Source organism: Pezoporus occidentalis, unplaced genomic scaffold, assembly GCF_034315485.1.
Source record: "Pezoporus occidentalis ecotype Australia unplaced genomic scaffold, CSIRO_AGI_Poc_V1 ctg3, whole genome shotgun sequence".
NCBI classification, from domain to species: domain Eukaryota; kingdom Metazoa; phylum Chordata; class Aves; order Psittaciformes; family Psittacidae; genus Pezoporus; species Pezoporus occidentalis.
In genome coordinates this window covers 17,256,822-17,283,122 of record NW_026914940.1, presented here as the reverse complement: position 1 = coordinate 17,283,122, position 26,301 = coordinate 17,256,822, and the positions used below count along the sequence as shown (strand labels likewise).

The following is a 26,301-nucleotide window of genomic DNA, read 5'->3' as shown; positions in this document are numbered from 1 at the left end:
TAAGTTGCAAGTATTCTAAAATTAGTTACTAGTATGCATCTTAATAAATAGAAGACATTAAGTCATAAAATCATTTAGACTGTAAAGAGCCTCTGGAGGTCAACTGAATCCAGCTCCCTACTCAAAGCAGGTCTAAGTCTATCAGGATGGTGAGGTAAATTCACTTGACCATCTCCAAGGGCTATGATTCCATAACATCTCTGGTTTCATTGCTTGATCTTCTTCATAGTAAAATCCCAAAATAATATTTTTTTTAACCCCTTAAATCTAACTGGAATTACCCTATTCGTGTCCACTGACACTCATCCTGTTTCATGTACCTTCAAGACCAGTCTTGCAGTGAATCCTCCCTTCGAAGGGACCAAAAGCAACAGTAAGATGTGGTTTTAGCCTTGCTAATGAAGCCCAGAAAGGACACTATGGCTCTGCTATGGTCATGTCTCTTTCCACAGGGGCACTTGCTGCTTGTGTTCACCTTGCTGTCCACCATGTCCCCAAGCCCTTTTCTGGAAAGCAGCTTTCCGTTCAGTTCAGGACCCCTCCCTGCACTGCTACATGAGGTTATTCCATCCCAGATACAGGACTTGACATTTGGCTTTGCTGAACTTCAAGACATTTCCATCACCCAAATCCTCCAGCCTTCTGCACTTCCCCTGAATTGCAACCCTGCCCTCCAGCATACAGACTGCCCCTCCCCTCCTAGACTGGTATAGTACAGGATTAGGCATGGAAGTGAAGAGACTAATCTGTCTTGAAAATCACTTCTAAAGAAAGAAACCTGCCATCCTGATGGACAAATCAGTTCCTGTGACTGTTACCCAGCCAAAAGCGTAACTGCAGACAGTAAGCAGAAGCGCTGGCAAGTTACAGCAACTTTCCACATGTAGATGAATTCCAGAACTTTGGGAGCAAAGAGGGAAAAAAGGTACATGGATGGAATAAGGTGAAGGCAAGTCATTAATTTTTCCCTTCAACCTTAAATGCAAAACTGCATAAAGATAAGTGTCTGTTTCTTTCCAATATTCACATTCACCTCACTTATCAGTCACTACACAGAACCTTGAAAAGGATCTTGAATTTTCTCAGAAGTGTTATGATATATTCTGCAGTGCAAATGTGCTAAGGAAACAGAGGGAAGTGTGAAACCCAAGCTGAAAAACCTAGAAACTTAAGAAACCCTCCAAATTACAACAGCTGAACACCACAGGGTTTTGCTGCTTCATGTTTGCATGATTAATCTCAAGAACTTCAAAATTTCAAAATGTAAGCTTTAAAACATACACAGCTCATTACTTACACCTTTTGAAAGGCTTTTCCCCTCCTTGAATCAAAAAGCTCTACTCCAGAAAGCTTCAAACACTGGGCAAGATTAAAAAGGAGATTTAGGACAGGAAAAAAATCTGAAGCATGAACACACAGGTCTACACAAATTATTCTGCTTGTAGGTTGTTAGGTTTCATGAAAGGTGTAGGCTATACATGCTTTTGCTCCACCAAGCTGCTTCTGTGGCAAACAAACAAAAATCTGCAAGTGCAGAAAGATTCCTGTTTGGCCAAACATTCAGTGGGAATCCATTTGTTTGTACCATCCACTTATTTTTTTTAAATGCAACAATTGCAACAGTAACTGTAATTTTCCACTTCCAAACTCAAACAGCTCTGACAGCAACTGCATTCTTCAGGACAAATCTAACAGAACCAATACTGTAAATTTTGCAGACTGTGATCCTAAATGCTTCAGACCACCATTATGCTAAAAAGCTCCTATACAACATAATTATCTGTTTAAGTTAGAGAGATGCAGAGGCTGTTAAAATTGGCCAATTTTATTCAAACATTGTTAGATGAACACATGATTACCTTCTCAGAAAAGTTACATATTCATGTGCTTTTTATTGAAAACTGTTTTTTTTTCCTCTACAGGAATATTTCAGTAGAAGCCAGAGTCTTGAGTAGCCCAGTTGGGTGCCTAAAAAAATAAATAATGATTAGTAAAAAAGAAATTATTATCTATTGGCTATTGAAATTTATGAGAAATTGTAAAAAAAAAATGCTGATACATAGCTATGAAGTGGCAATATTGTTAATTAGGGAAGAATACCCTACAAGTTTAAAGCAGATGTCGATACAGCAGAAATACATGATGCAATTAAGTTGTACAGCCTGAGCCCTCTAAGCTGGTACTTTCAGAAAGGAAAAATTCTAAATGAGTCTAAAAGAAACACATAAAATAAGCATATATATTTTTTGAATGCAATAATATCACATAAGTTTCACGACTTAACTTCAATGGAATAAACTAATGCACCACTCCCTGTCCAACTCCCATCAATATTTCAGACAAGCAATGAGGAAGCCCAATAAAACTTCTAACACTTTCCAAGTTCTTTTAATGTGTGGTTTGGTTTTTGGGTGTTTTTGAGTATATATGGCTGGGTCCTTAAGTAGACCTCAGAGTTATCCACCCTACACTGCTGCTCTTCTTTACAACAAAGCTGCCTATGTTTTAAGGCAGACAGAGGCAAAGCCAGATGATCTTGCCAACTTCTTCACTTTCACTAGCTCTACTTAAACCTCTGGCTGACCTAATTATATTCTCTAGTATTTCATGAAATGGGTTTAACAGTTAGGGTTTTGCACAACTCCTCCTTCATGTTCCAGTCTTAAGTCTTATATATACACCTACAGATATTTAAATACAACCCACTTGAAAAAAAGTAATATAACTACTTTGACAAAACAGCCTTCAAAATTAGCCCTTTTCAGGTGGTGAAGGAAACCATTTAAAGGAAGTAGAGAATCAAATGGTGAGAGAAATACACTTATTTATGCAACAATAAAAGGAATACTTGGTGATTAAGAGACAGGCAAGAACAAGAATCACTGCCTAATGCTCACCATAAGGAAAAAAAAGTTTTGCAATTTGATTCCTAGTGCCAGAACTAGAAGTAGGTATATTTGATGAATTAAAGAACAGGCTAAGAATTATACTTCAGTATATCTCACAATAAAAAAAAAACAAACACACACCTCAGGAATTCAGAAAAACATAACTTATACCAACCTCAGATCTACCACTCTGATTCAATTTCTTCTCAATGTTCATAGCCAACATTTGACTACGGAAAGACAGGCTTTTGGTCTTTTCAATCACTTGTTGGTAAGGTGAGACTGCATTGTTGCCCATGACTACATGGCCCTAAAACACAGCAAAGATAGAACAATTAAACAATTACTCAGAATGCTAAGCCTTTAATAGAATGCTCTGCTTTCAAAGCTTTCACAGTTCATCTTACACACAGGATCAAAACAGAATACATGAGTCACTTTATGGGCAAAGAAAAACAGCAGAAATCAGAACTCTCTGTTCTTGAATGCAATAAAAGAAATTTAATGAAAAACTCAACAAATTCACCTGGATCCATGTGTACAGTCTTACCAGCTTTGAATCCAATTTGGCATCTAGTCGTGCATTTCGAATTAGATTGACAATCCATCTTTCTGCTTCTTCAGGAGTCATATTTAGTTTATCTGCCAACATACTAAAGATAACAGACTTATCAGATTGTGAAATAAGAGTCCCCCTGATATTGGTAAACACTAGTAGGGACTGTGGAATACAAGTTAAGCTAACACAAAATTTGATACAGCCCTAGACTTGTATTCAATAAATACCACAAATCTGGGATGCACACTGCCATTTGTCTGAAATGACTTTAAAGCTTACATACATGCACTCTTGCCTTATCTCTCACCCCCATTGCTTTACACTGGGACAGCGTGAATAAGGAATTCACATCCTTAAGTATATAATTATTCTGAACTACATCATCCTATAGCTAAAATTTTAACCTGCACTATTTTTCTGCATTCCTATTAAATCGTGCCTATGTGAACATTCTTTGGAAAAATGTCAATTAAGTAATTTAACCACAAGTTAGCAAACACCATTGTAACAAGAACGATTGAACTGATTTTCTTCTTACTTAAATCCAGCCAGCAGTCAAGAGAGTTTAGACCAATTAGTCCAGGAAAGTGTTTATCAATAAACTTCATATTGAAGCTTCAGGAGACAGAACCATGAGACAGAGTTTAGTATAGAAAATGGGACAGATAAAACTGCAAGAAGCTTGAGCATAGTGTAAGGAGGGAAAGTGGAGGAAGACAGAGCAAGGAAAATTCTTATTGAAACAAACACTCTTTTCCAGGAGTAATTCCTTCTGATGGCATTCCCTGTGGCTTTCCAGCCAACTCCTTCAGCTTCTGGATGGCAGTTTGCTCATACACAGGACATTTATAATGCTCATTCTTCCATCAGCTTTCTGACTAAGGTAACAAACATGAGGCAAGGGCTACAGACATGACCAAAAAGCCTTCTGGCTACACTGAGTAATGACACATTCAAGTTTACAAATACACATTAACACCATTAGTACTAAGGAATGGAAGTATGAAAGTTGTACTCTAGATGACCATTGTTCATAAAGACCCCCAGTGTAATGCAACAGAAATTGCCAAATAACGATGCAGTGATTTTATTAATGTTTCAAGAACACTGGTCTCTCATTTGAGGTTAGAGGTGATTTCAAAGGGTACTTTCAAAAACAGTTCCTGAGATTATTTCTGTCCCTATGTCTTAAAAGGGGATTCACTTATTTGGGTCACAATTTAAGTTTTCCTTTGCTTAAAGCACAAGTTTACCAAATTCCACACATCTTTGTATATAAACAAGCCCATCTTGTACTGCACAAAAAATATGTAAAAAAAGAAGAATGAAACATATTAAGGTCTTCAATTAAATCCAGGCATATCAAACTAACCAAAATACATTCTGAATTATTTTCATCTATTACTCCATGTTAAACATGGTATTTCAAACAGTAAACTAACTGCAGGATGATTTGGAATGTGTAAGTTCTACATTACAACTGATAAAGCAACTACATTCTCTGAAAGCATCAGCTGCTTAACACATGTAAGTAGTAAAAAACAAAATTAACTGGGCCATCTATTTTGCACTGAACATAAATAGCAGATTTCCCACTAATTGTTTTCAAATTTGTTCTGAATAGTTAAACAGTACTTATCAAACACTGTGGTACAACCAACTAGTTTTCAACTCCAAGAATAGCAGTGAAAAATCACTTTTAGACAAAGAAATGCAAGAACCATGCCTCAGTCATTTAATTAAAAGCATTCTCACTAGCAAATTTCTTCAAAACCAAGCCTGAAATGCACCAAGAAATACTTAAGCACCCTACTTAATAATCCACATCTAATGATTGTTAAAGCTTGGTGAAATTTAAGGCTTATGTCCATTATTTGAAACACAATGACTTACTGAAAGGAATCTCACAGTAATTACCTGAAGTGATATATGGTAAGAATATTCATGTCAATCTGAGATGTGTCTGTCTCAACTCAAAGTACATAATTCACCTCAGAGAACACTATAATGCTTATAAAATTATGACACTGCTGCCTGTATTTATGAATCACACATAACAACGAGAGCCAAATACAGCATTTACTATCCTATTTGAAGTTGAAATGACACATACAGCACAAAAAATACAAACTGTAAAATAAGTGAGCACTAAATAAATGACAATCATCTACCATAACCTGGATTTGTTAAACAGAGCTTGCTATTTCTGTTGTAACAAATTACTAGTATGTTACACACACTTTATCAGTATTTTTTGACAGACTGGGAACATATTTAGGATATAACCTCCACACTCTCTGCTAACTGACTGGAGCCAGATCAGAGAAGCAGACTTCTCACAACAACATCTAGTCTTTAGTTAAAAAAGCTTAAGCACCTAATTTCCTTTAAAACTTGTGCTTAAATATGCACAAGATTCACAGTACTAAAAAAAATAAATAAAAAAAATTATAGGAAATAGCAAGAAACGATCAGGAAGAACTACATTTGCATTTTTCTTCCAAATACTTATTCAAAGACCCCTTACCCCTGTGTAGTACTCAAAGTGATTTTAGCTGAAGTATTAGCCTCCTTATAAAGTGAACATTGAAGTTAAGTACAAGAATTCAACTTTGAAATCTGATTGTTGTAATTTAAGTATATCACACTAGAGCTATAAAACTAGAATGACAACTATCCAATTACACTTTAGTTTGTGATTTTATCTGATGACTGAGTAGTCTAGTACTGAAGTTTACACTGTCTGCCAAACCGTCATCCAAGACTGATGTTTCTGAACTGCCAAATTAAAAAGTGATCTTACCCAATGCTGATACATTGATGGATGCGACAAAAAGTTTCAAATATAAAGAGACGGGCATTCTCAATGAAGTCTTCAAGGCATGCCACTAAGAAGAAATCATTCACAAGCACCTGCAGTGTAAGGAGAAGGGGAACACTGAGGACAAACATGGAAGTAGCAATTTACTTGTACCATCAATATCAGTAAACAGTTGATCTAAGCACAGTTCTTGGTATATTCTAAGATGTGAAGGAAAAGCTACAGATTTAGAGGTTTTCATTGTTCTGCAGCTTGTTAAACAAAAATTGTATGCTAACATGATTACTGAGGTCTGACTCAAGAAGAAAACAAAGGTCCCTGCAACACAAATTTAGCCCCCTGCTCATACTGTAGGATTCTTCTCCCACTCCACTTTGCAATTTGATCAGCATTCTCCTTACCAAGCAAACCAGCTCCTTAGCAGTGCAGGTGTGCCTATGAAGTTTAGATTACAGGACCAGCAGCCCTATGTAGTGAAGACTATTACAAACCACCTGATTTTCAGTTAGGTGACTAATACTAATGAAAGAAAAGCCAAACCAGAGGCTGTAAGAAATAGTACTGACGGTCAGCTATTGGGAATACTGACTTTCACAGGAGTCAACCCAAGCATTAGGTATCTTCTACTGTTCACAGTATATTAACTAAGGGTTTTCCAAGAATATGTACCTAGCTATCTTAATGTTACTTCCATTACTTTCCACCACGACAGTTCCAGGATGCAGTATCTTTCACTACAAAAGGATAATCCAAGCTTTTCTTTGAGCATTTCTAAAGCACTAATGGAAAAGCTGAAGCTCAGCCAAATGAATGATTACCTATCACTACTTCTAGAACTGATAAAATGCAATTTTAAAGCTATATCCTTACCAGCAAGTCTTGTTTAAGTGGTACAAAGTAAGTTGTTAAAAATCCCCCTCCCAGCAAACCCAACTCCACACACTCGTGAATTAAAGCTTATCAGAAAATACTGGCAATGGAATCAAACACCACTTCGAACAATATTAGCTGGTCATTATGAATTTGAGGGATCTTTACTTAAAGGAAAGAGTCTTATGAATGTTATAATCCTTACTGTTTCACACTCTCTCAGCTTCTTCTGTGCACCATCAAAATCAAAATTAACGTATAAGCATTCCACAAACTCTGTGATAGGGTCCCTGTACGTGTAGGACTCCTGTAAAAAAAAATAAGGAATAATATTAGGAATCAAAGCCACAAGAGAACTCAAGTATTCCTTATATTCTTTAACCACAATTTAATACTAGAAACAAGTCCATTATCATAGAATCAACCAGGTTGGAAACTACCTTTAAGATCACCAAGTCCAATCCTTACTCCAGCACTGCCAAGGCCACCCCTAACCCATGGCACGAAGGGCCTCATCTACACAGTGTGTGAATGCTTCCAGGGACAGTGATTCCAGCACTGCCCTGGGCAGCCTGTTCCAATGCCTGAGCACCCCTCTGGGGAAGGAATTATTCCTCATCTCCATCTAAACCTCCCCTGGTGCAGCTTGAGGCCATTTCCTCTTGTCCTGTCCCTTGTTCCTTGGGAGCAGAGACCAGCCCCACCTTGGCTCCATCCTCCTGTCAGGCAGTTGCAGGGAGTGATAAGGTCCTCACTGAGCCTTCTCTTCTCCAGACTAAACCCCCAGGTTCCTCAGCAGTCCCCCATCACACTTGTGCTCCAGGTCCTGCACTAGCCACACTGTCCTTCTCTGGCCCCACTCCAGCACCTCAATGTCTCCCATAAACCACCCTGGAGAATAATAACTAAGTTAAACTTCACCATTCCTCTTTTAAAAGCAGTATAACTGCACTCTCACCCACCCACAGCAGCCTGGACAAACAACCAGAAGCGTAGTTTCACATTCAGCTTTTAGTGCTGTAGTCTTTGGGTCTGAAAAATGTTACAAACTAGAGCTAGTTCTAGCTCAAACCTCCAAATTTCTTAAAATATGGAAGAACAGACTGACAGGCACTCTTCCTAAATTCTGGTTTCAAACAGTAGTCCAAGACAATATGCTTCATATTTCAAACTGAAGGACTGTTTAATTCAAACAGACAACATAGCTATCAAATAATGCTACTTTCTCTCTATAAAAAAATACTTTATTTTGGCATGAAAAAAATTACTCAACTTTCAACTACAAGGCAGATCTATATACATCTGGGTAAATTAAGATGTAATTAAAGACATTTAACGTACAGTTTTAAGACAGGTTAACTCAGCATCTGTCACTACCTGCTTCAGTATACAACAAAATCAGCAAATTAAAGTAGTTACTAATAGATTTATCTAGATCAAAGTTGTTTTTTCTTCCTCAAAGAACTGTATTTACAGTCTTATTATCTAGATTTAAAATTCAGTTTTATAGGTAGAGGGGTCTTCACATCACAACTGTCCTTGTTAACCACATAATTAACATCCACTATGTAAAACAGCCTTGGATCAATCATCTTCTAAAATTAACAGAGATGAACAGTTTACCTGTTGGCTACAGATTTGCAAAGGTATAACCAATCTCTAATTGCTAATAGAGATTGGTAATTTCCTATGACATTTGACAAATCACTTAATTTGATCCGTTGTTTTTCTTATGTAGCAAAGTCACTAGTTATCCCATCTAATCTACGTTAAAATGTATAAAACCTCTGCATTTCATGATTTAATGTAATGAACCATACAGACTAGAAGAGTACTAAAAAATAAATCTCTTATCAGATATTTCAAAATCAAATCCAGCAAAGTTGGTATTTTCAAAAGGAAAACCCTAGTGATTTTTTTTATTCATACCAATTGTAGAAGATAAAACAGAGGCAAAAGTTGTTGCGAAATGTTACTTCAAATATTAGAATTTCAACACTAAAATTGGGTTTTAAGACAGAAGATGAGTCTTAACAGTTCAACTACTTTACAGTTTCTTATGCTACTTTTGCGAACACTAATGCTTAGAACCAGATTAAGATACACTTAAAAGTTGATCTTTGCATTGATTGTGCTTTGTATAGGTACTTAAACATCAATGCTTGAAGTGGATATAACTGACTGCTACCCTGTAATAACTTCACTGTCACTCATATACCATAGTTTATTATTCACTATATTGTTATAATTACAAGTGTTCAGAATAAAAACCTTTTGCCATAAGGTCCACTGCTATCAAGCACAATTCTTTTATTGCTCTTGTCCACATCTACACCCTCATATAACTGACAGAATAATTTTTAAGAAAATGCAAATAAACACAAAACAATATACTTCAGTGGTTTTGAAATGCAAGCAAGATCCAACAAGATCCCTTATTCATAGAATTACTTGGAGGAACGGCTGAAACACAAGAATCAGATCCAAAGCCATTTCACACACTGTGCTGAATTTTCTGCATTTAAACACAGAGAGAAATCAAAACCAAAAGCATACTCTGATTATTACTTGTTGACATCAAAGGAGGAAAAATAATCATTCTGTCCTCCCACGGATTAACATGCATTTTACTTCACAGTGAAAAACTGTTCAATGAAAGAAAAATACAGACATCCTAAAAAAGGCATATTATTAGAAGAAAGTTATGAAGAAATTTCAGTAAAAATGATGAAAAAATTAATGGATTTCAGTCCTTACCTGCTGAATAACCTTGACTAGATCTTTCAGCACTTGTCTACGTTTTCGAACATCCTTATTTGTTATGACTGCAGTAGTCAAATATCTGAGAATATGTGGGCACATGGTCTGAATTGCATTGAGATACCTAGAAGGATAAAATACAGATCAAGCTCAGATAACGCAATTTTGCATCAAAACAATATTCATGATAAATAGCTTAGACACCTTTTATGCAATTCAATACCAGGGCTTATGACTGGCCACTTATTAAAATACAGAAGAACAATTTTTTTTTGTCAGTCTTTCTGGGGCACAGGGAGGAGGAAGCAAGGGGTAGAGAAGGCAGCAGTGCACTAGGGAAAGAAGAGGCTAGTACTGCAGAAGAATGGTTGATATGCTATGTTCAGGTCAATGCCGGCCTTGGCTGTCAGCTACACTAGTTTCACAAGAGGGGTTTGGACAAGCACAAAAAACCACAGGAAATCCTTTTCTGAATTGTCATCTGAACCTGCAACTTTCCTGTTCAGCTGTCCAATGAATTAGCCCATAAGTACAAGTGAGAAATTACCTCCCCCCCCCCCCCAACACATATACTATGAAACAAAAAGGAATCAAAAAAAGCCCGCAAATTACCATCCCACTGCAATCATCATGGAAAAAATTCAACTGCCTTTTATTACTATTATTCCCATTGTAATATCTCATCTCCAACTAGGTACTACTTGTAGTTTAATTTCTCAGTGTTCAGCTGTTCTTGACTTGAAGATATACGTACAAGTCAGTCGTCTCACAAATGGCTATAGCATTTCAATCTTAATTTTTATTCTCAGATTTTTCTCAAGTTGCCTTCTTAAAAAGGTTTTGTAAAATCAAAATAGAACAATACCTTCCCCTAGAGTCTTAAAAGGTGTGATGGGGTTGGTAGTCTATCAAAATCCTTTATTCCATCCCCTCAAAGCACCAGAATAAAGAGTAACTTCCTACTTCCACACTGTTTTCCCTTGAAGCGGGAGTATAACAATGAAGAAAAGCTGATTATAAACACACATCAAAAACCCCAAAATAAAATCAGAAGACAAGCATGGAAAAAGAAAGGCTTGGAAAAAAATATTCTAATTGTCACTGTCATTAGAGCTTCTAAAACAGCTTCAGGCTAAAAATGTTTGACAAGCTTGCATGTTCATCATCTGCCTTCATTTTACAGGCTGGAACACAGCACAACTTACTGTGGTTGATAGAGAAAAAGGTCAATGATATTGTCTCTCCCTTTAGGATGATTAAAAAACACAAACAAAGACCAGTGAATGAGCCAAGTTCTTTGCTGAAGAGACTGCAGCGGGGAACTGACAGACTAAAAGAAAACATAACATTAGTTTAGGTCAAATGGAACACAGTTTGCATGAATACTAATGCATGGAAACCTGTAATTGTTCAAAAGTTTGTGATTTTCCCCAGCTCCTTTTAACTGTTAGTTAACACTGTCAGGCTGAATTTGACCTCTAGCTCTCTAACCCATCATCTGTTAAAGATAAATGTGCTGAATATTATAATAAAGATAAATTTTCCACTATTATATTCTAAATTGTTTGCCAAATTTGTATTTTGTTAATGTCAACAGGATAGATTTTAGTTATCCTAAGACCACCACACTAACTTAAGTTACTCTTTCCCTTTCTAATCCTGAATTGTTTCTTGCATTCCCTCTTCAGATGTGATCTGAAGAACTACTTGGCTTCTCCAGCTTTTCAGTTTTACTTCCTTTCAAAAGACTCAAAAGCTTTTTTGCCACATACTCTCAGACACCGATGAAACACTATGATCACTTTCAGCCAAGAACGCAACTATGTTCATTTAAGCCAGCTGATAATGACACATAAGGAATCAGCACTAAGTATCTGTATTAGCTCCAGATTTCAGCAGCACTTCAAACGGATTGCAAAGCAACATTTTGAGAATGAACTCGCATAGCAAATAATCACTCTAAAGACCATGACAAGTAACTACTATGATTCTATCCTAAAAAAATCTTGGCTACAAATGAGTAAGTCAAATTTAATAGTCTAGTTTTATAAAGAGAGAAAATTAGAGAAAAATAAAAATCTATTAACATTAGTTATCTGCTACAAAGAACAATTCTGGGGAGAACAACAACAGGCAAAAGCCAGTCACAAAAAACACTCAACCACCAGACGCCTTTTCAAGATTCCAGTTCAGGAGAATAAAACTTCCATATTTCATATATGGCCATTGAAGCCTCATGAGGGGAAACACTGAAAAGTCCTTAATCAATCTAGTTGCTCTGAATTAATACTGCAGTCCCACTCTTTTCCTTTATGTTTTTAATGCACACTGAACTCAGGAGCTGACAAGGAAGCTGAACTGGTTGAAAACTATTTCCAAAACCAAGCTGTCTTGCACTTTGTGTCAAAAATGTGGTTTCACGTGAGTGCAGTTTTGTTACATGCATTTCATTCATTTTGGAAAGTTAATAGTACAACTATCTGAAAGTTAAGCAGGTATTTCACACAATGATATCTTGCCCTCAAGCTCATCTTTGAGAATAGGTTTTCTGGTCACTGGAAATACTTTAGGAGTTCCCAGCTACATTTTCAAATGTGACAAGAGGGAAGCAAATAATTTGAAAAGGAAGCTTCACTAGTTCAAGTAGACTTCGTCTCTTCCCACCATTATTAAGAAAATATGTAGTGAAAAGCTTGTAAACTACTCAGAAACAAAACTGCAAGCAATTCATAATAAAACTTGAATGCTAACACCTCTAACCTCTCACCTTAATGACACAACCAAGATTTTACTTACATTATTATCTATTGTCTCCTTTAGTCTCGTAAGATCTTCCATGGCTGCATCCCAATTCTGCATCAGAATTTCTGATGCCAGTTTTCCCCACAGAGAACTCAAAGCATTTCTGTCTGTTGCTGGAACCTATTTTCAACAGCAGCAGCAAAAAAAAAAAAAAAAAATCATACTCTCAATAATTTTTCTAAATTACTTTTAAGAAAGAAAAATATTTCTGGCAGTATTTTTAAGACTTGCAGGGTCCTATCTTGCTAATTTAAGTGCTTCTGAAGGACTAAACCACTGTTCTAACAAAGCAGTCTCCTAAGGAACTCACTGCCTTAAAAAAACTAGTACTCAATGTTCTTTCTGCTAATGAGTGCCAAGAAGCATATTTCCTAAAGAAATGTCCAGTAAACCTCTGATTTCGCTGTAGTGAATATGCTTCCTGGAAGGGTACTCCTAAGGTCAAGCAGTGTTAGTTTTATACAGGAATGAATTACACTAGGCTACTCACAGTGTCAAATTCTGTTCTCAGATCAGTTACAATAGTTCTTTCATAGGCTGCATTTCATCACACAGAACTTTAAACAAATCTTCTTCCATCAGAATTAGTAATGAAAGTCTTATACCAAGCTTTATGAAATTAGCTATTTGACATATAAGAGCATAATGCTAAGCCCAGAATTAAGAATGAAGAATTAAAGACAGCTGCTCACAAACCTACATATATAACTTATTTTCTCTCAGTATACAGAATATATCTATAACACTGACTGAGCTTTATAATCAAAATTTCAAGCAAGAATTCAGTTTGTTGCTACTTTAAACCCCACTCTGATTAAAATACATATTTCCCAATTTTTCTTCTTTAATTATAGCCAATTACAGAAATTATTATTTACTCTAGCATTATTTCAGAAAGTTATGGATGTTTTTAATGGGACTAGAAATTATCAAGAAACAAACATCAACATATGAGCCACTATGTATCTTCAGCAAATGCACCACATACCCATGACTGTGAAATTTACGGTTCAAAAGCCATTATTTTCCAGGTAAAAAAAGTGCCAATTTAGCCAATACTTTTAGTTGTGAAGGTTCACACACACTCTCCTGGTTCCAAATCATTTAATTACAAATAAAAGTTAGCTATTCACAGTAACTTCCTTTAGATACTGCAGCTGCTCTAGCTACAGTACCTGGATTTTCAAGCAGTCACCTTAAACCTCCATTTCTCAGTAAAATGGCACATTCACTGACCACCAATAATAAATTTACTGTGTTAAGATGCTTACAAGACACCAACTCTTCATTCTCAAAATTCACTCCCACCGCAAATTGTATGAATTACAGCAATATGAAAAGCTTTGCTTCAGAGACTATAATCTAGTTCTACAATTCTCATTTAAGCTGCTTACATCTCCTAGGCAAATGACTTATACTCTTGATTCTATCACAAAATTCAAAACAAGACAGATGACAGCTCAGACGATAAGGTGATAGCTCATTACCACCAATTACATTCAATCTACCTGCAAGCTTTTCACTACTGTGAATTACATCTGTGCACAAAACAAGTGCTCATTTTGCTGCTAGTGTTTGGTTTGTTGTTTTTTTTTTTAAACGTATTTTTCAGGATACATTTGCAGTGAGGAAAGTATGTCACATTTATATGTTACCACAAGACCTAAAAATTAAGTTCTAAATTCAGCATGAAAATAACAGATCTGGTGGGCAATTGTTAGAGATGATTATTAACAACTAGTTTAAACTTCTGTGGTGCACAGTAGTTGTCTCAAAAAAAGGACAAAAGTATTAGATTTTAATTATTAATATAGACACTGGTCTAAGTATTTCATGAAAATAAATAAACCACAACTTCCCCTTCTTCCCCAAGCCAACTAACATCCCAAACTTACCAGAACCCTGAAGAAGTAGAGATATTCTGCAGCTCCAGAATAGTTACCACATTCATACTGGAATTTTGCATACCTGTAGAGTGTATCTAGGTACTCCTGCCTAAACTGAAAAGGAACACAGAGAGCTTTTCTTCACTAGGAAGAAAAGAAACATACTGCTGCAAGCCAATTTTAATAGTAAGTTAACCTTCGAAGTCTTTAGATTCTTAGAAAGATGCTGTACACAGGAAAGACAATATTAAACTATTATACTCTTAATCAGTGACACCAAATGCAAGATTATACCAATACTGGGAAAACTGTGAAATTCTGCATTACAAAGTAAAGCATATCTTAGTTGTAAGCATGCAGCTAACATTACGTTACAGCTTTATTTTTATTTGTATAAAAATTAAAAGATCAAAGGCATTCAAGTAAAATACATTAGCATTAGGAATTCTGCCTATTTACAATATTGACATGAGACAGGGCAAAATGTTAGCTCATAATTGCTCAATGCTGCTTGTGGTGAGGGAGGCTGGGTGGAGATATTTAGCCAAATTCAAACAGATAAAAGAATTAACACACTTACACCATGCTTCTCAGCTAAATAGTCAAACAGCATCCGACCATCCCTATAATGAAAAAATAAAACCACTGTTTTTGCAAAACAACCTGATCGTCACCAGTCACCAACACACTACACAACACAACCTTCAGCCCCTAGAAAATATCCAAAGAGAATATAAATTTAAATGATACTCCTCCACTTGTGCAAAAGCAGCTGCAGAAACAGCAGGCCAATTACCCTTAAAGTGTCATGAAAAAGTTTCAAAATCTTAAAATTACTGTAGTTTTAAATAAAGAATGCCACCTGCAACAATAACTGGAGTTAAAAAAGGGTAAGAGGCTGGTTTAAATTTGATGGCATAATGAGCTTTCAGCATGTAAGTTAACTTCTGACTTAAAAGAGCTTCTAATTCCACAGCAATTTCACAGTCTGAACTTAAAAGGAGACAGGAAAAAAGTGCAAAAACTCAAATAAAATAAAATGAGAAACTTATCCCAGTGCTAGCACTGGGCATAGCAGTTAGCAAGAACACTTCTACCACTGCATATGCCTGCAGACTGCGAAACTACCAAAAAAAAATAAACATACTTGGTAAGGTCTAAACATCTAATTTATACATGATCACATTTCTGAAGCCTCTTTTTTTAGTCAACATAGATAATAGAAGGACAAGCAGTATTACCTAGATCAAAGAAAGGGAAGTTCAACCCTCCAGTAGGCAAGTGTAACATTAGCTACCACCAGCAAGTCTCACATTAATGACCAAACTTTAGATGAACATTTTTAAGCACTAGTTAACTTAGTATTTTCTTCTCCAGTTTCTGCAATGAATCTTGATCAGCTCAGAGTGAAATTTTAGCACACCAGCTTTTCAATGCAGTAAGAATTCCATTCAAACTCTGCCGCAATCATCTGGCAAGAAGAACCATAGCTGAATTTGCATTCATAAATAAAGCCAAGTATTTTCAACTTGGCAGTTTGATTGTATGGACTGCCTTTCTCCAATACAGAAAGAATTCATGTTACTTTTAGTTTTCTCCAGACCCCCGCTCCCCAGGCACACATCTACACCTGCAGCTCCCCCCCGCCTTCACCTCTTTTGTACATTCACACTTCAACCAACTAATGAAACTACCGTATCTGACAGAACATGTAACCAAGATTTAACTGAAAAGGTGAACATGAAGCTAGAAGTTTTTCTTGGGGGAAAAAAAAACAAACAAAAAACAACCCAAACCCCCAAAAACTAACCACATAGTCTGCCCCTCCCTTCCTCTCCCCCCCGCCACCAAAAAAAAAGGGGGGCAAAAAAAGGAAAAAAAAACCAAACACACAAAACCATAAAGAACATGACCCTTAAACCAGTAAAAGTTTATGCATTGGAAAACTTCCTCATTTACTCTGAGATGAACTGACTGCAAAGCTGTGAGCTTGTTTAATTAGAACTCATGATATAAAATTCTACAAGGAAATGGCATACTGCCAAAGTAGCCAAGAATGACAATCTCCAGTAAAGCTTGTGGAAGCAATGAAATAATCTCATGGGTTTCTTCCAGTGGAACATACTTGAAGCATGAGGAATACTGACTATTCCTCTATAATTTTAAAGTGAATGTCCTCCAACAGCTGCATATGAAAAAGAAAGTGAAGTATTTCTGGCTTACTCTTGAAAGAACTTCCACTTGCAAAGTCTCCTTTACACATCATCTACTATCATTTCCCAGACTTTGATGTTCCAAACAACACTGTCATGGAGCAAAGGCTGTGATCTAAAACCCTGATAATATGCAGCTCTAAATTTGATAGATTCCAAATCACCAGCAAAAATTCACAACAGCCAAAGAATCAAGAGTTGCTTTCTACTATCTAAAGCATGCTCCTCAGGGTCTAGACAGATTGACGCCTTTCAGCCTAATTCCCCCCATTACTGTACAACCCCAACAATCTGGAAGGGAACTTTTATCGAGCCAGTAACTAAAATAAATTGTTTCTGAACTGTTTTCAGATATTTTACAAACAAAAACGATGTACCAGTTCCAATACAAAACTTGCTGCATATGAGGAGCAGTAGAGTTGTGACAGCATCAAGCAGTCTTTTTTGTTTTTTTTTGGGGGGGGTTGTTTTGTTTTTTTAATTAAAATAGACCCAGTCAGCAGCTTCAAGGTGGTTGATAATGGCAACTGGGCCTTTCACTTTCAAAGCTGTATTTCCAAAAGCTGTTGACTGGCTCCTGACTTCACATAACCACTCAAGTCATAAGCAAATGTAATTCTTCTCCTCATACAGTTATCCGACATAAATATCCAAGCTGAAATCAGACAGAGATTTGATCCTGCACCTAACAGTGCTTTCCTACAACAGAAGCTTAAGTATGCTCTGGTGATATGTAAACAGAAGATAGAATCTTGTTCTGAAGCGCTAGAAAGCCAACAGATTTCATGATTTCTACTGACATCTTGTTTCATGTGTGCATCAAGACCCCAATATATTGCACCTTGCCATTTCTGTACTGAGTTCTAAACTAGACTGTAACAAGTTCTGAAAGCAATATGCAGAGGGGTGGAGGGACACAGAAGGGAAGGGAATGAGTGAACAGTTGCATAGTACTTAGCCGCTGACTGGGGTTAAACCACAACAGTGGAAAAAACATAGGACAAAAGGGTGGATTAGGTTTATCTGCAGGCTGGGCAAAGATGGGAAAAGAAAAAAGGATGCTCATCTGCACTTGAAATAAAGAGCAAAGTCTAATCAAGTTCTTCCCCCTTCAGGGACCCATGTTCTTCAGAGAGGTTGTTCCCAAACACAGGTACACCTTGTCAAGATTTCTGCAGGCTAGAAGGAAGAGTTTATGCATTCAGTACTCTAAGAAAATTCCAAAAGCAATGTTAGTCTTCTGTATCAGGAGATGCATAAAGCTTGCCAACAATAAATCCAAGTACAGGTTTCACCTTCAAATTCACATCAAAGTGTTCTATCTAATGTGGTGTGCTCTATTTGAAAACTTAAAAAATGTAAGGCTGAGGAAGGGATCTAATTACTTTTGTTGGTTAGACACACTGACAACAGTAGTAACAACGCTTCCTATGTAAAGACAAAGTTGTAATCTACACTAAATGCCTACCCATCCCTCTTCTGAAGTCTTACTTCCTCAAAACCTACAGTTAGGCTCTCCTATAGGGCCAAATTCAGACTTAGCCATAAGAAAAAATTTATAGTATGCAGATATAATGTGCAGCCAAACTCAATCTCCTTTAGTTGCTCCCATAAGCAAAGTGAAGAGAAATTGGGTAAGTCTTAAAGATAAATATCAGCACTATCTCACACCAACAAGTTAGCCAGTTTGGGGGGTGAGGAAAGGGAAGGACAGGACTCCTGAAGAGTATATGCTGTGAGGCTGAAAGGCTGCTTATCCACTGGGGCTCCCAGACTAAGGGCACACCATAACCCTTTGTGGAAGGTAGAGAAAAGAGAGGAGGCAGATGGTCTCCCAGAAAAAGAGCATCTGAATTGTTTCAGCCCATATTTCCCCTTAAAACAACAAACAAAAACCACCACCAACCTCCCCCAAACCAATCCTGGCTGTAATTTGACTACACTGAATGACTGTCACTCATCTGGAGTCGAGTCACAAACATTAACAGAGACGCCTTATGCACAACAGTTAAAAGTACTGAAAAGACTGAATCGTGTCCAGCAATTTCAATTACCTGACCACAAGCACTACTTGAATTTGTCTGGAAATAAAAATCTTTTTTTTTTTTTACAGTTGCTACACATGGAGCATTCCTATCATCAATGCCTAAGAAATACCAAGAAGCCATACTGATAAATATAATTACCTGGTGGACTGCATTTGCCTTGTAGTCTCTGGGTCCTCAAACATCTTGACAATAGGTTCAGTTTCAGCTTGAAGCTGCTTCAGCTGTGCAACAACAGTTGTTCTCTTCTCACGCAAAGCTAAACACACAGAAGATTTGTGTGATGCATAAGTTTTTATAGACACCAACCTGTAAGTACATTGTGCTGACAGCACATTTGAACACATGTTCTCATGTTCTCCTATCTCAACTGTCCTCTTAGTCAAGTCACAAAAACAGAGGTATCTAACAATTCAGTAACTTAAGAAAAGCTGATAACATTTGGTTTCTTTCTTCCTGTGCAGAGTTCTAATCAAGCCACTGAAGAGCAGGTATAGCTGCAGCAGTCTGTATTAGACAAGCTATTTTCAGGCTTCCACTAAGGCAGAAAGAACCTTTTAAGCAAGTTCATTTACTCCAAATAAACTTGGAAAGAAGTAAACAGTGCTATGATACAAATAATGTTAATTTTCCTTTAACTGACTAGGTTCTGAAAGCACATTTTTATAAAACTTTAATGACAACTGACAGGAAGAATTTAAAGCAGCTCAACCTGCAAAATTACGATCTGAAACACTATGCATGCTTAATTAGAACATTAAACCTGTTATGAAAAAAGGTGAGGAAACAGAACTAATGGCTTTATGGTGATTGTTTTATAAACCCAAACTTCCTCACCAGATGCTAACAGTGCAATAAAAATGAACACTTAAATAAAGCTCATAAAACCTGAAAAAAAACCCAAACCAAACCCTTAAAAAGACCCAAACAGCAGCCTGACACCGGCTATATGACTCAAGAAACATAAAGGAGGATCAGAGAAGCCAAGCCCATATCCCAGAAGAGAACAGTATGCAGGAAACTGGAAGTGATCCATACACCAGGACACTCAGTGCCACAGTGAACCTTTTAGACATCTCTTTTGTGATTTGACTACCTATATGTATTTGAAAAAGAGAGTCCAAAGTGACTAACACCATAATGGTGACCCAACCTAAACTTAAGAATGACTTGCCTGATATGAAGTGTTCCAATATGGAGAAATTATCTCCAACTTCAGATGAATCTTGAAATTATAAGAGGAAGGGCAAACAAATGACAGAAAATACATTCATTTAAGAGTACAAAAATGTTTTCCTGTGACAACTCCTGGCTGCATAGTTGTAAGTTGTTCTCAAGGAAAACAAGACAAAAGCAACTATAAATTGTGCAGGGACATTTCTAAATATAATGGCATAAAGGAACTTAGCTTTGAGTACTTAAACAAGTGAGGTCTTAAAAAAAAACAAAAAACAACAGTGTAAAATTCTAACAAAGCCAGCAGTTCCACATGGCAGAAACACCTGTGTGTACACACATTCTGGTGTTGATGCATGAATATATGTCAGAAAGATCTCAGAGCCAGTTAAGATGGTCTCAAAGAAAGCTGTACAAGCAAGCACCCAGAACAACCAACTGCATGTGAAAGTACTACCGCTGCTTAATGTTAATTTTACATTGTTAAATAAGAGCCACAGATTAAATAGAAAGTCATATGAAAAAAATTTTGCCAATCTGATGTAAAATCTTAGAGATATTTGAAACTAGCATCATAAAAACGTTACAAGTGTGGAAATTGTTTGACTGCATGAAGGCAGAGCTCTTCCAGTGACCAAATTCATTCAACTTATTTGCAGCTATGGCCTCATGAAACACACTTAGCAATCTGCTTAACTGGCTGTAATCAGAACAGTAAAGACATTAGATGAGTTACTTTGTGAAAGTGTGCTAGGACTATTTTTTGTGCTGTTTATGATTTTAACATTTTACTACTGATAACAGTAACATCCTTCACCAGTTTAGAATGGCTGAAGAAAGGAAAGAAAGAAGACCTATTCAGCTTTGAGATTTTTACAGCCCTGAAACGGTCTGACTTTTTTTGATCAGTAGAACTGGTAAGTAAATCTAAGGGTGAAGCTATCATTACAACCATTTTAGATTACAAAAGTGAAAACCTCTGATTCTAATTATTTGTTATCAGTCTCACGCACCATTACGTATACACCCATAGACAAGACCTAACTGTAGCATATCAAAGAGTTGGTCACACACTGAATCCAGTGTTCATAAATCTATCAGTCCTCTTCAAAGAGGCTACCTGCCAACTCTCCAGTTTCAAGTGCCTGAAAAGAGTAAGACCCAGAGGCAGAACAACTGTTGCATCTTGTACTTGACTACGCAAAAGCAACCAAATCTTTTCCTCCTAAGCTGCGGCCAAGACAAACTGTAGTCCCACTGATTTAGAAAAAGGAGAGAAATTCCACAAAATGGGGAAAAAAAAAAAGAATTAGGAATAAAGTTTGTATTTAAAGACTAGGGTTAGGAAGAGAAAAAAAAAAAAACAACACACTAAGAAACAAACAAAAAAACAACCAACAAAAGTCAGTAGGAAAACACAAATGAACAAAATACCTCCCACCCATCCCTCCAAAAAAAACCAACCAAACAAAACAAACCAAAAAAACACCCCAAAAAAACCCAAAGTCACAAAAAAAAAGCAAAACAACAGAACAAAATAAATAATACAAAGAAAACCCCCAAAACCAAACATGAAGTGAGGTATTCAAATTTCTCCCTTCCTCCCCAAACACTCCTCAGGAAAATAGAAATTTAATTACTTAACAAGAAAGTCTCCAAAAGCATGTAGAAGACAGTAACAGATTTAACTTCTGCATTCACTATAATTGTAAATATCATTGAGAAACAGTAGTTTATACATAAAGTAAGGAAAACATGTTTTCAAAAACATCTGTATTGCCACAAAGTCCAGAAATCAGTCATGGACAGACTGATTAATAGAATTACTCACAATGGAAATCCAGCCTCAGCATACTGGATGCTTTAAAGAAAAAAAAAGTCTAGTAACTCCAAATCATTGTGCAACAATGTTTAACTTGGCAGATGAAAGAAAAGTGTGACTCTTTTAGGATATTACCTTTAAAGTGCTTGAAATTAAAATTCAAATACTTCAGACATAACTCGAATACTAAGTTCCTATTAGACCAACAAACCCAAACATGGGATTAGGGGATTCCACTTGTTTCAGTATTGCACTTCTTTTCACTAAGGCCAAAGTTAAATGTAGTCTTTGCACTGCACTACATTTTTGCCGTGCAACAAGCAAGTTACCACTACATATTTATTTTAGACTGAATGGCTGTAAAACAGATTTTACTTCTAAATAAACAGCTTACCATGTGGAATTTCATCAGAATAAAGATTTTTGTACACATCCATAGCAAAATCGACCATGTTGGTATCACTAAGGAGATCCAGCTTTCCTTGGAGTAGCTCTTTTTCATTGTAGATCTGAAATAGGATTAAGAGATTTCTTTGAATATTATTAATTTCCAGTTCATATTATGCTTATGGCACAGTTTATGGATTATTTTTTGTTCCAATTAAATAATTCTCAACATCAAATTTCACAGCTTTGCAAGATCTCACAGCTCTGCCATTTAGTGTGCTTACTGCACAGCCTTTCCATATTTCTGATGTTGACAAGATATCAGTACAAGTAGCAAATACAAATAATTTGAAGTGAAACCTAAGAGATACTCAAGATCATGTTTTTAACTGTAGCACAGACTAATCTAAAATATATTGTTAGGTCTATAGCACAAGAGCAAGTTTAGTTTAACTTGTTTAACTGGATGGTCAAATTGGCTTTCAAAGCTCCTTCCCCATAATTTAGCCACGAGCTGTAAACTGCTGTTAGGTCTTGAAGATGTAGGTAGAGGCCTCAACTAGAGTACACCTCAAAATTACATTTTCATGAAAGTTGTACTATAATTCACCACATCACATTCATAAATCTCTCAGATACAGAACCTACAAAAGTTTCACCAGCATGTTGGGAGAGATTTGTAAAACCAACTCTATTTAACTTGAGCCAAAATATTAAAAACGCCCCTGAGATGACAGACATCAAGCAAAGTCCATACACTACACATGGAAATGGTCACACAATCAAGCTGTCCCAATGCATACATGCTTAATTGGTTCATTTCTAAAGTCTAAAATAGTACCCATTTTAAATTCAAAGCCTACGTAATTTTACATATTTTATTCCCATTTTAAGATGGATCAGATAAACTCCTCAAATACTTCAGACTAAGCTGTCATCAGTGTAAATTATCTCCCGCATTACCAGGCTCTCCACAGTATCATAACTAAAATTATATATATAAAAAGACCAAGGTGGGACACACTAGATGAGACTTGCACTTGGTTTAAACACAAACTCGTAATGACAACGATTTAGAATCAAAACTAATTAACACTGTCTATACTGATGCTACCCGGCATTCGGCCTTGCAGCTCCACGGCTAAGCGGCAGCATGGTGACAAGAGCCGCAGGCGAAGCTCAGGGCTAACGAGGGTTGTCTCACGCTGTCGGGAGGCAGCAGAACACGAACCGCGGCTGTGAGAGAGAACATTCACTTTTCCCACCCGAAGATAAGAAAGGAAACGAAAGTACACCTAATGCGATGAAGGGGAAGAAGTTTCCACCTTCAAGCCTCCTCTCATCCCCCACGGAGAAGGCCCACACACCTCGCCCCGCGAGGTGTGGAAGCCCTGAACTCCTCCCTTCAGCAGCCAGCTCCAAGACGCCTCACGGGCCGGGTTCAGGCCGCGCACGGCCTGAAGACGGAGACGGCCGCGGAGCGCCTAGGCCCAACCGGCAGCTGGAGATAGTACCTGCCGCTCTCCCGCTCCCCGAGCTGCGGGGTCGGTTCTACCCAGTCTGGGAGAGCCACGTACCTCCTTGACGGAGAGGAACTCCAGCAGCGGGAAGACCAGGTGCCGGTCCAAGAAGTGCGCAATCTTGGTGGTCAGGTCGTACTCCGCCATCTTTGCGACAGGGAGGAAAGAGAGAGGCGGGGCCCAACGACGCGCGGGGAGGCGAGAGGCGGCCGCGGCTCTTATGGGCTGTGCGCCTGCGCCGCTCCTGTGCATGCGCATTCTGCTCTCCGCGGTCCCGTCCGGAGGGGGTGTGGTGGAGTGCGCCTGAGCAGTGATGTGAGCGGGGTTGAGTGCGGCTGTGGGAGCCGATGGCCCGGCTGGCGGTGGGGTGCGGACGGGACTTCGGCAGGGAGCTGAAACTTTGCTGTGTCGTTGCGGAGGGAATGACGGAGCTGGGTCCTGGCCTGGTTTCTGCTTGGGGCGGTTGTAGGGCCCGTCCGGGTGCGCGGTGTGGTGGGGGTGGGGCCTGCCTCCGCTTCGGGCTGGGTGAAGGAGTTAGTACAGCGCGTTAACGAGTGCTCAGTAGAGATAATTTGTCTCTTGTGGTATCAGCGGAATAGAGTTCGATGTCTGAAGTGGTGAATTTCTCCAAAAGTGTTACAGAGTAGCTTTGAAGTGCGAGTCCAACCACTCTGCGCTTCATGCGGAATCTTGGCTTAATTTAGTCTGGTACAGAGGAGCTGGAAAAGGACCTAAAATGTTTTTGGCACTAAGTTAAATATTTTAAGTGTTGGTTTGTGTTGGCCATTTTTCTGAGCTCGTTGTGGTGAGGGCATGACAGATCAGAGGCAATAAGGAGCATGGAGACCTAGCTGTCAATGACTTACACAGTGAAATCCAACCAAGGGTGGAAATGTAATGTTGAGATTAGGAACAGAAATAGGGGAATCAGTAATATGGATGATGACTTGAATATTTCTTGTAGCCAGAGTAAGGAAGCATTGGAACAGGCTGCTCAGAGAAGTGGTGAAGTCACTATCTGTGGAGGTATTTAAAAGGTGTGTAGATGTGGTGCTTAGGGACGTGGTTTAGTGGTGGCCTTGGCAGTGCAAGGTTAACAGTTGGACTTAGTAGAATCTTAGAATGGTTTGGGTTGGAAAGGACCTTAAGATCATCTACTTCCAACCCTCCTGCCATGGGCAGGGACACCTGACTCTAGACCAGGTTGTTCAAGGTCCTGTCCAACCTAGATCATTTTAAAGGTCTTTTCAAATCTAAACATTTCTGTAATTGATTCACCATGATGTTAACTCACCAGAACATTGATGCATCTAAAAGGTACTTTTTGCTTTCATACCGTGTACATTTTCTGTTGATTTTTGTCAGAACGTACAGTTGATTTTAGTGAGTCAAGTCTCATCTCTTCACAAAAAGCATGACATCAGCCTTTGTCACAAGGAAGCACTTCCATCCCTAAGCAGAGGCATAAATAATTTGCTTAGTGAATCATGTAACTACAGGCTATGTCTATGGCAGCTGCAGAGGCTGAATAGTGAGTTAGTATAGTTGTTAGTTAGTACAGATTAGTTTTAGAGTTGGCTGGTTTGTTTTAAATATAAATGGGAAATGAGAAATAAGGACATGGTACATCTACTAAGCCATTCATGACATGACAGGCTGGCTTTTGGAGATGAGTTTTCAGAGCAGCTCAATGATTACAGTGGTAAACTGTGTCCCATAAGGGGAAAAAAAGTATGCAGGATGAATGAAGTCAGTTTCTCACGTGACCATGAGTTACTAACTCTTTAACATGAATCTGTGGTCTATGAAGTTTTGTATTAGTAACAGTCTTCTCAGAATATCAGCTGTGGAAGAGAATCTCTTTTTATCTGCAAGACCACCTTATATTTTCCATAGTAATTGTAGGTATTACTTTGTTTTAATGGTACCTATATGGTGCCTACATATTGCTGATGATATACATCATCTCATCTCCAGTGGTAAAAGCTGTCTCTCTCTAATACTTTTACCGTAATAACTATGTGGGTTTCACCAGGGCCTGTTCAGACTTGCTGTTGATTTTTCTCCTTATGGCAGTTAGGCTACGAAGTTGTCAGTGGAAGGCCTTCAGCAATACAAAAGGCTAAAGCATTCAAGGCGCTGTGCAGTACTCAGTTCCATTTGGTGAGTGACTGTGTGCAAGAAACAAGTCCAGTAATAAGTGAAAAGGTGTAAAGGACTAGCTGAGGAGAGCCTTTTAGCAGAAAGAATCTTACAACAATACTGTACCAAGAGGAGCTGTCCCAAAGTGGAATATACTCTGAAGACTACTGTTCTGGGAAAAGACAAGCATGTCTAACTGCTTTAGCTATATCATTTAGTGAAATAGCTATAACTCCCTTGGTAAAAATTTTACTCAAATATATCTAAGCTTTCATGGCGAAACAGTCTGAGCTAGTCTTAACTGATTGACTGGAAATTGCAGTTTATTGTGAATTCTTGCACAAACACCTGACTGGGGAATTACAAGGCGTAGTAACCTCTGAGCCAAATCTTTGACATAGACCAGACTT

At 37.7% G+C, this 26,301-nt stretch overlaps 1 protein-coding gene across 2 annotated transcripts; it reads right to left on the bottom strand.

The window, feature by feature from the left end:
* Window positions 1-1,809: 1,809 nt before the first annotated feature.
* EIF3E (eukaryotic translation initiation factor 3 subunit E) lies at window positions 1,810-23,964 on the bottom strand. 2 transcript variants are annotated; one of them, XM_062627173.1, is made up of 14 exons: window positions 23,807-23,964; window positions 22,237-22,351; window positions 20,019-20,069; window positions 18,986-19,103; window positions 15,167-15,209; window positions 14,596-14,700; window positions 12,695-12,820; window positions 11,104-11,228; window positions 9,896-10,022; window positions 7,344-7,445; window positions 6,251-6,360; window positions 3,439-3,541; window positions 3,064-3,198; window positions 1,810-1,968 (listed from the first exon to the last, which is right to left on the bottom strand). In XM_062627173.1, the coding sequence occupies exons 1-14, from the start codon at window positions 23,894-23,896 to the stop codon at window positions 1,930-1,932; spliced, it is 1,389 nt and encodes a 462-aa protein (XP_062483157.1). In that variant the 5' UTR covers window positions 23,897-23,964; the 3' UTR covers window positions 1,810-1,929. The 2 variants fall into 2 exon arrangements, with proteins under 2 accessions (XP_062483157.1, XP_062483158.1); XM_062627174.1 differs by lacking the exon at window positions 20,019-20,069.
* Window positions 23,965-26,301: the final 2,337 nt, after the last annotated feature.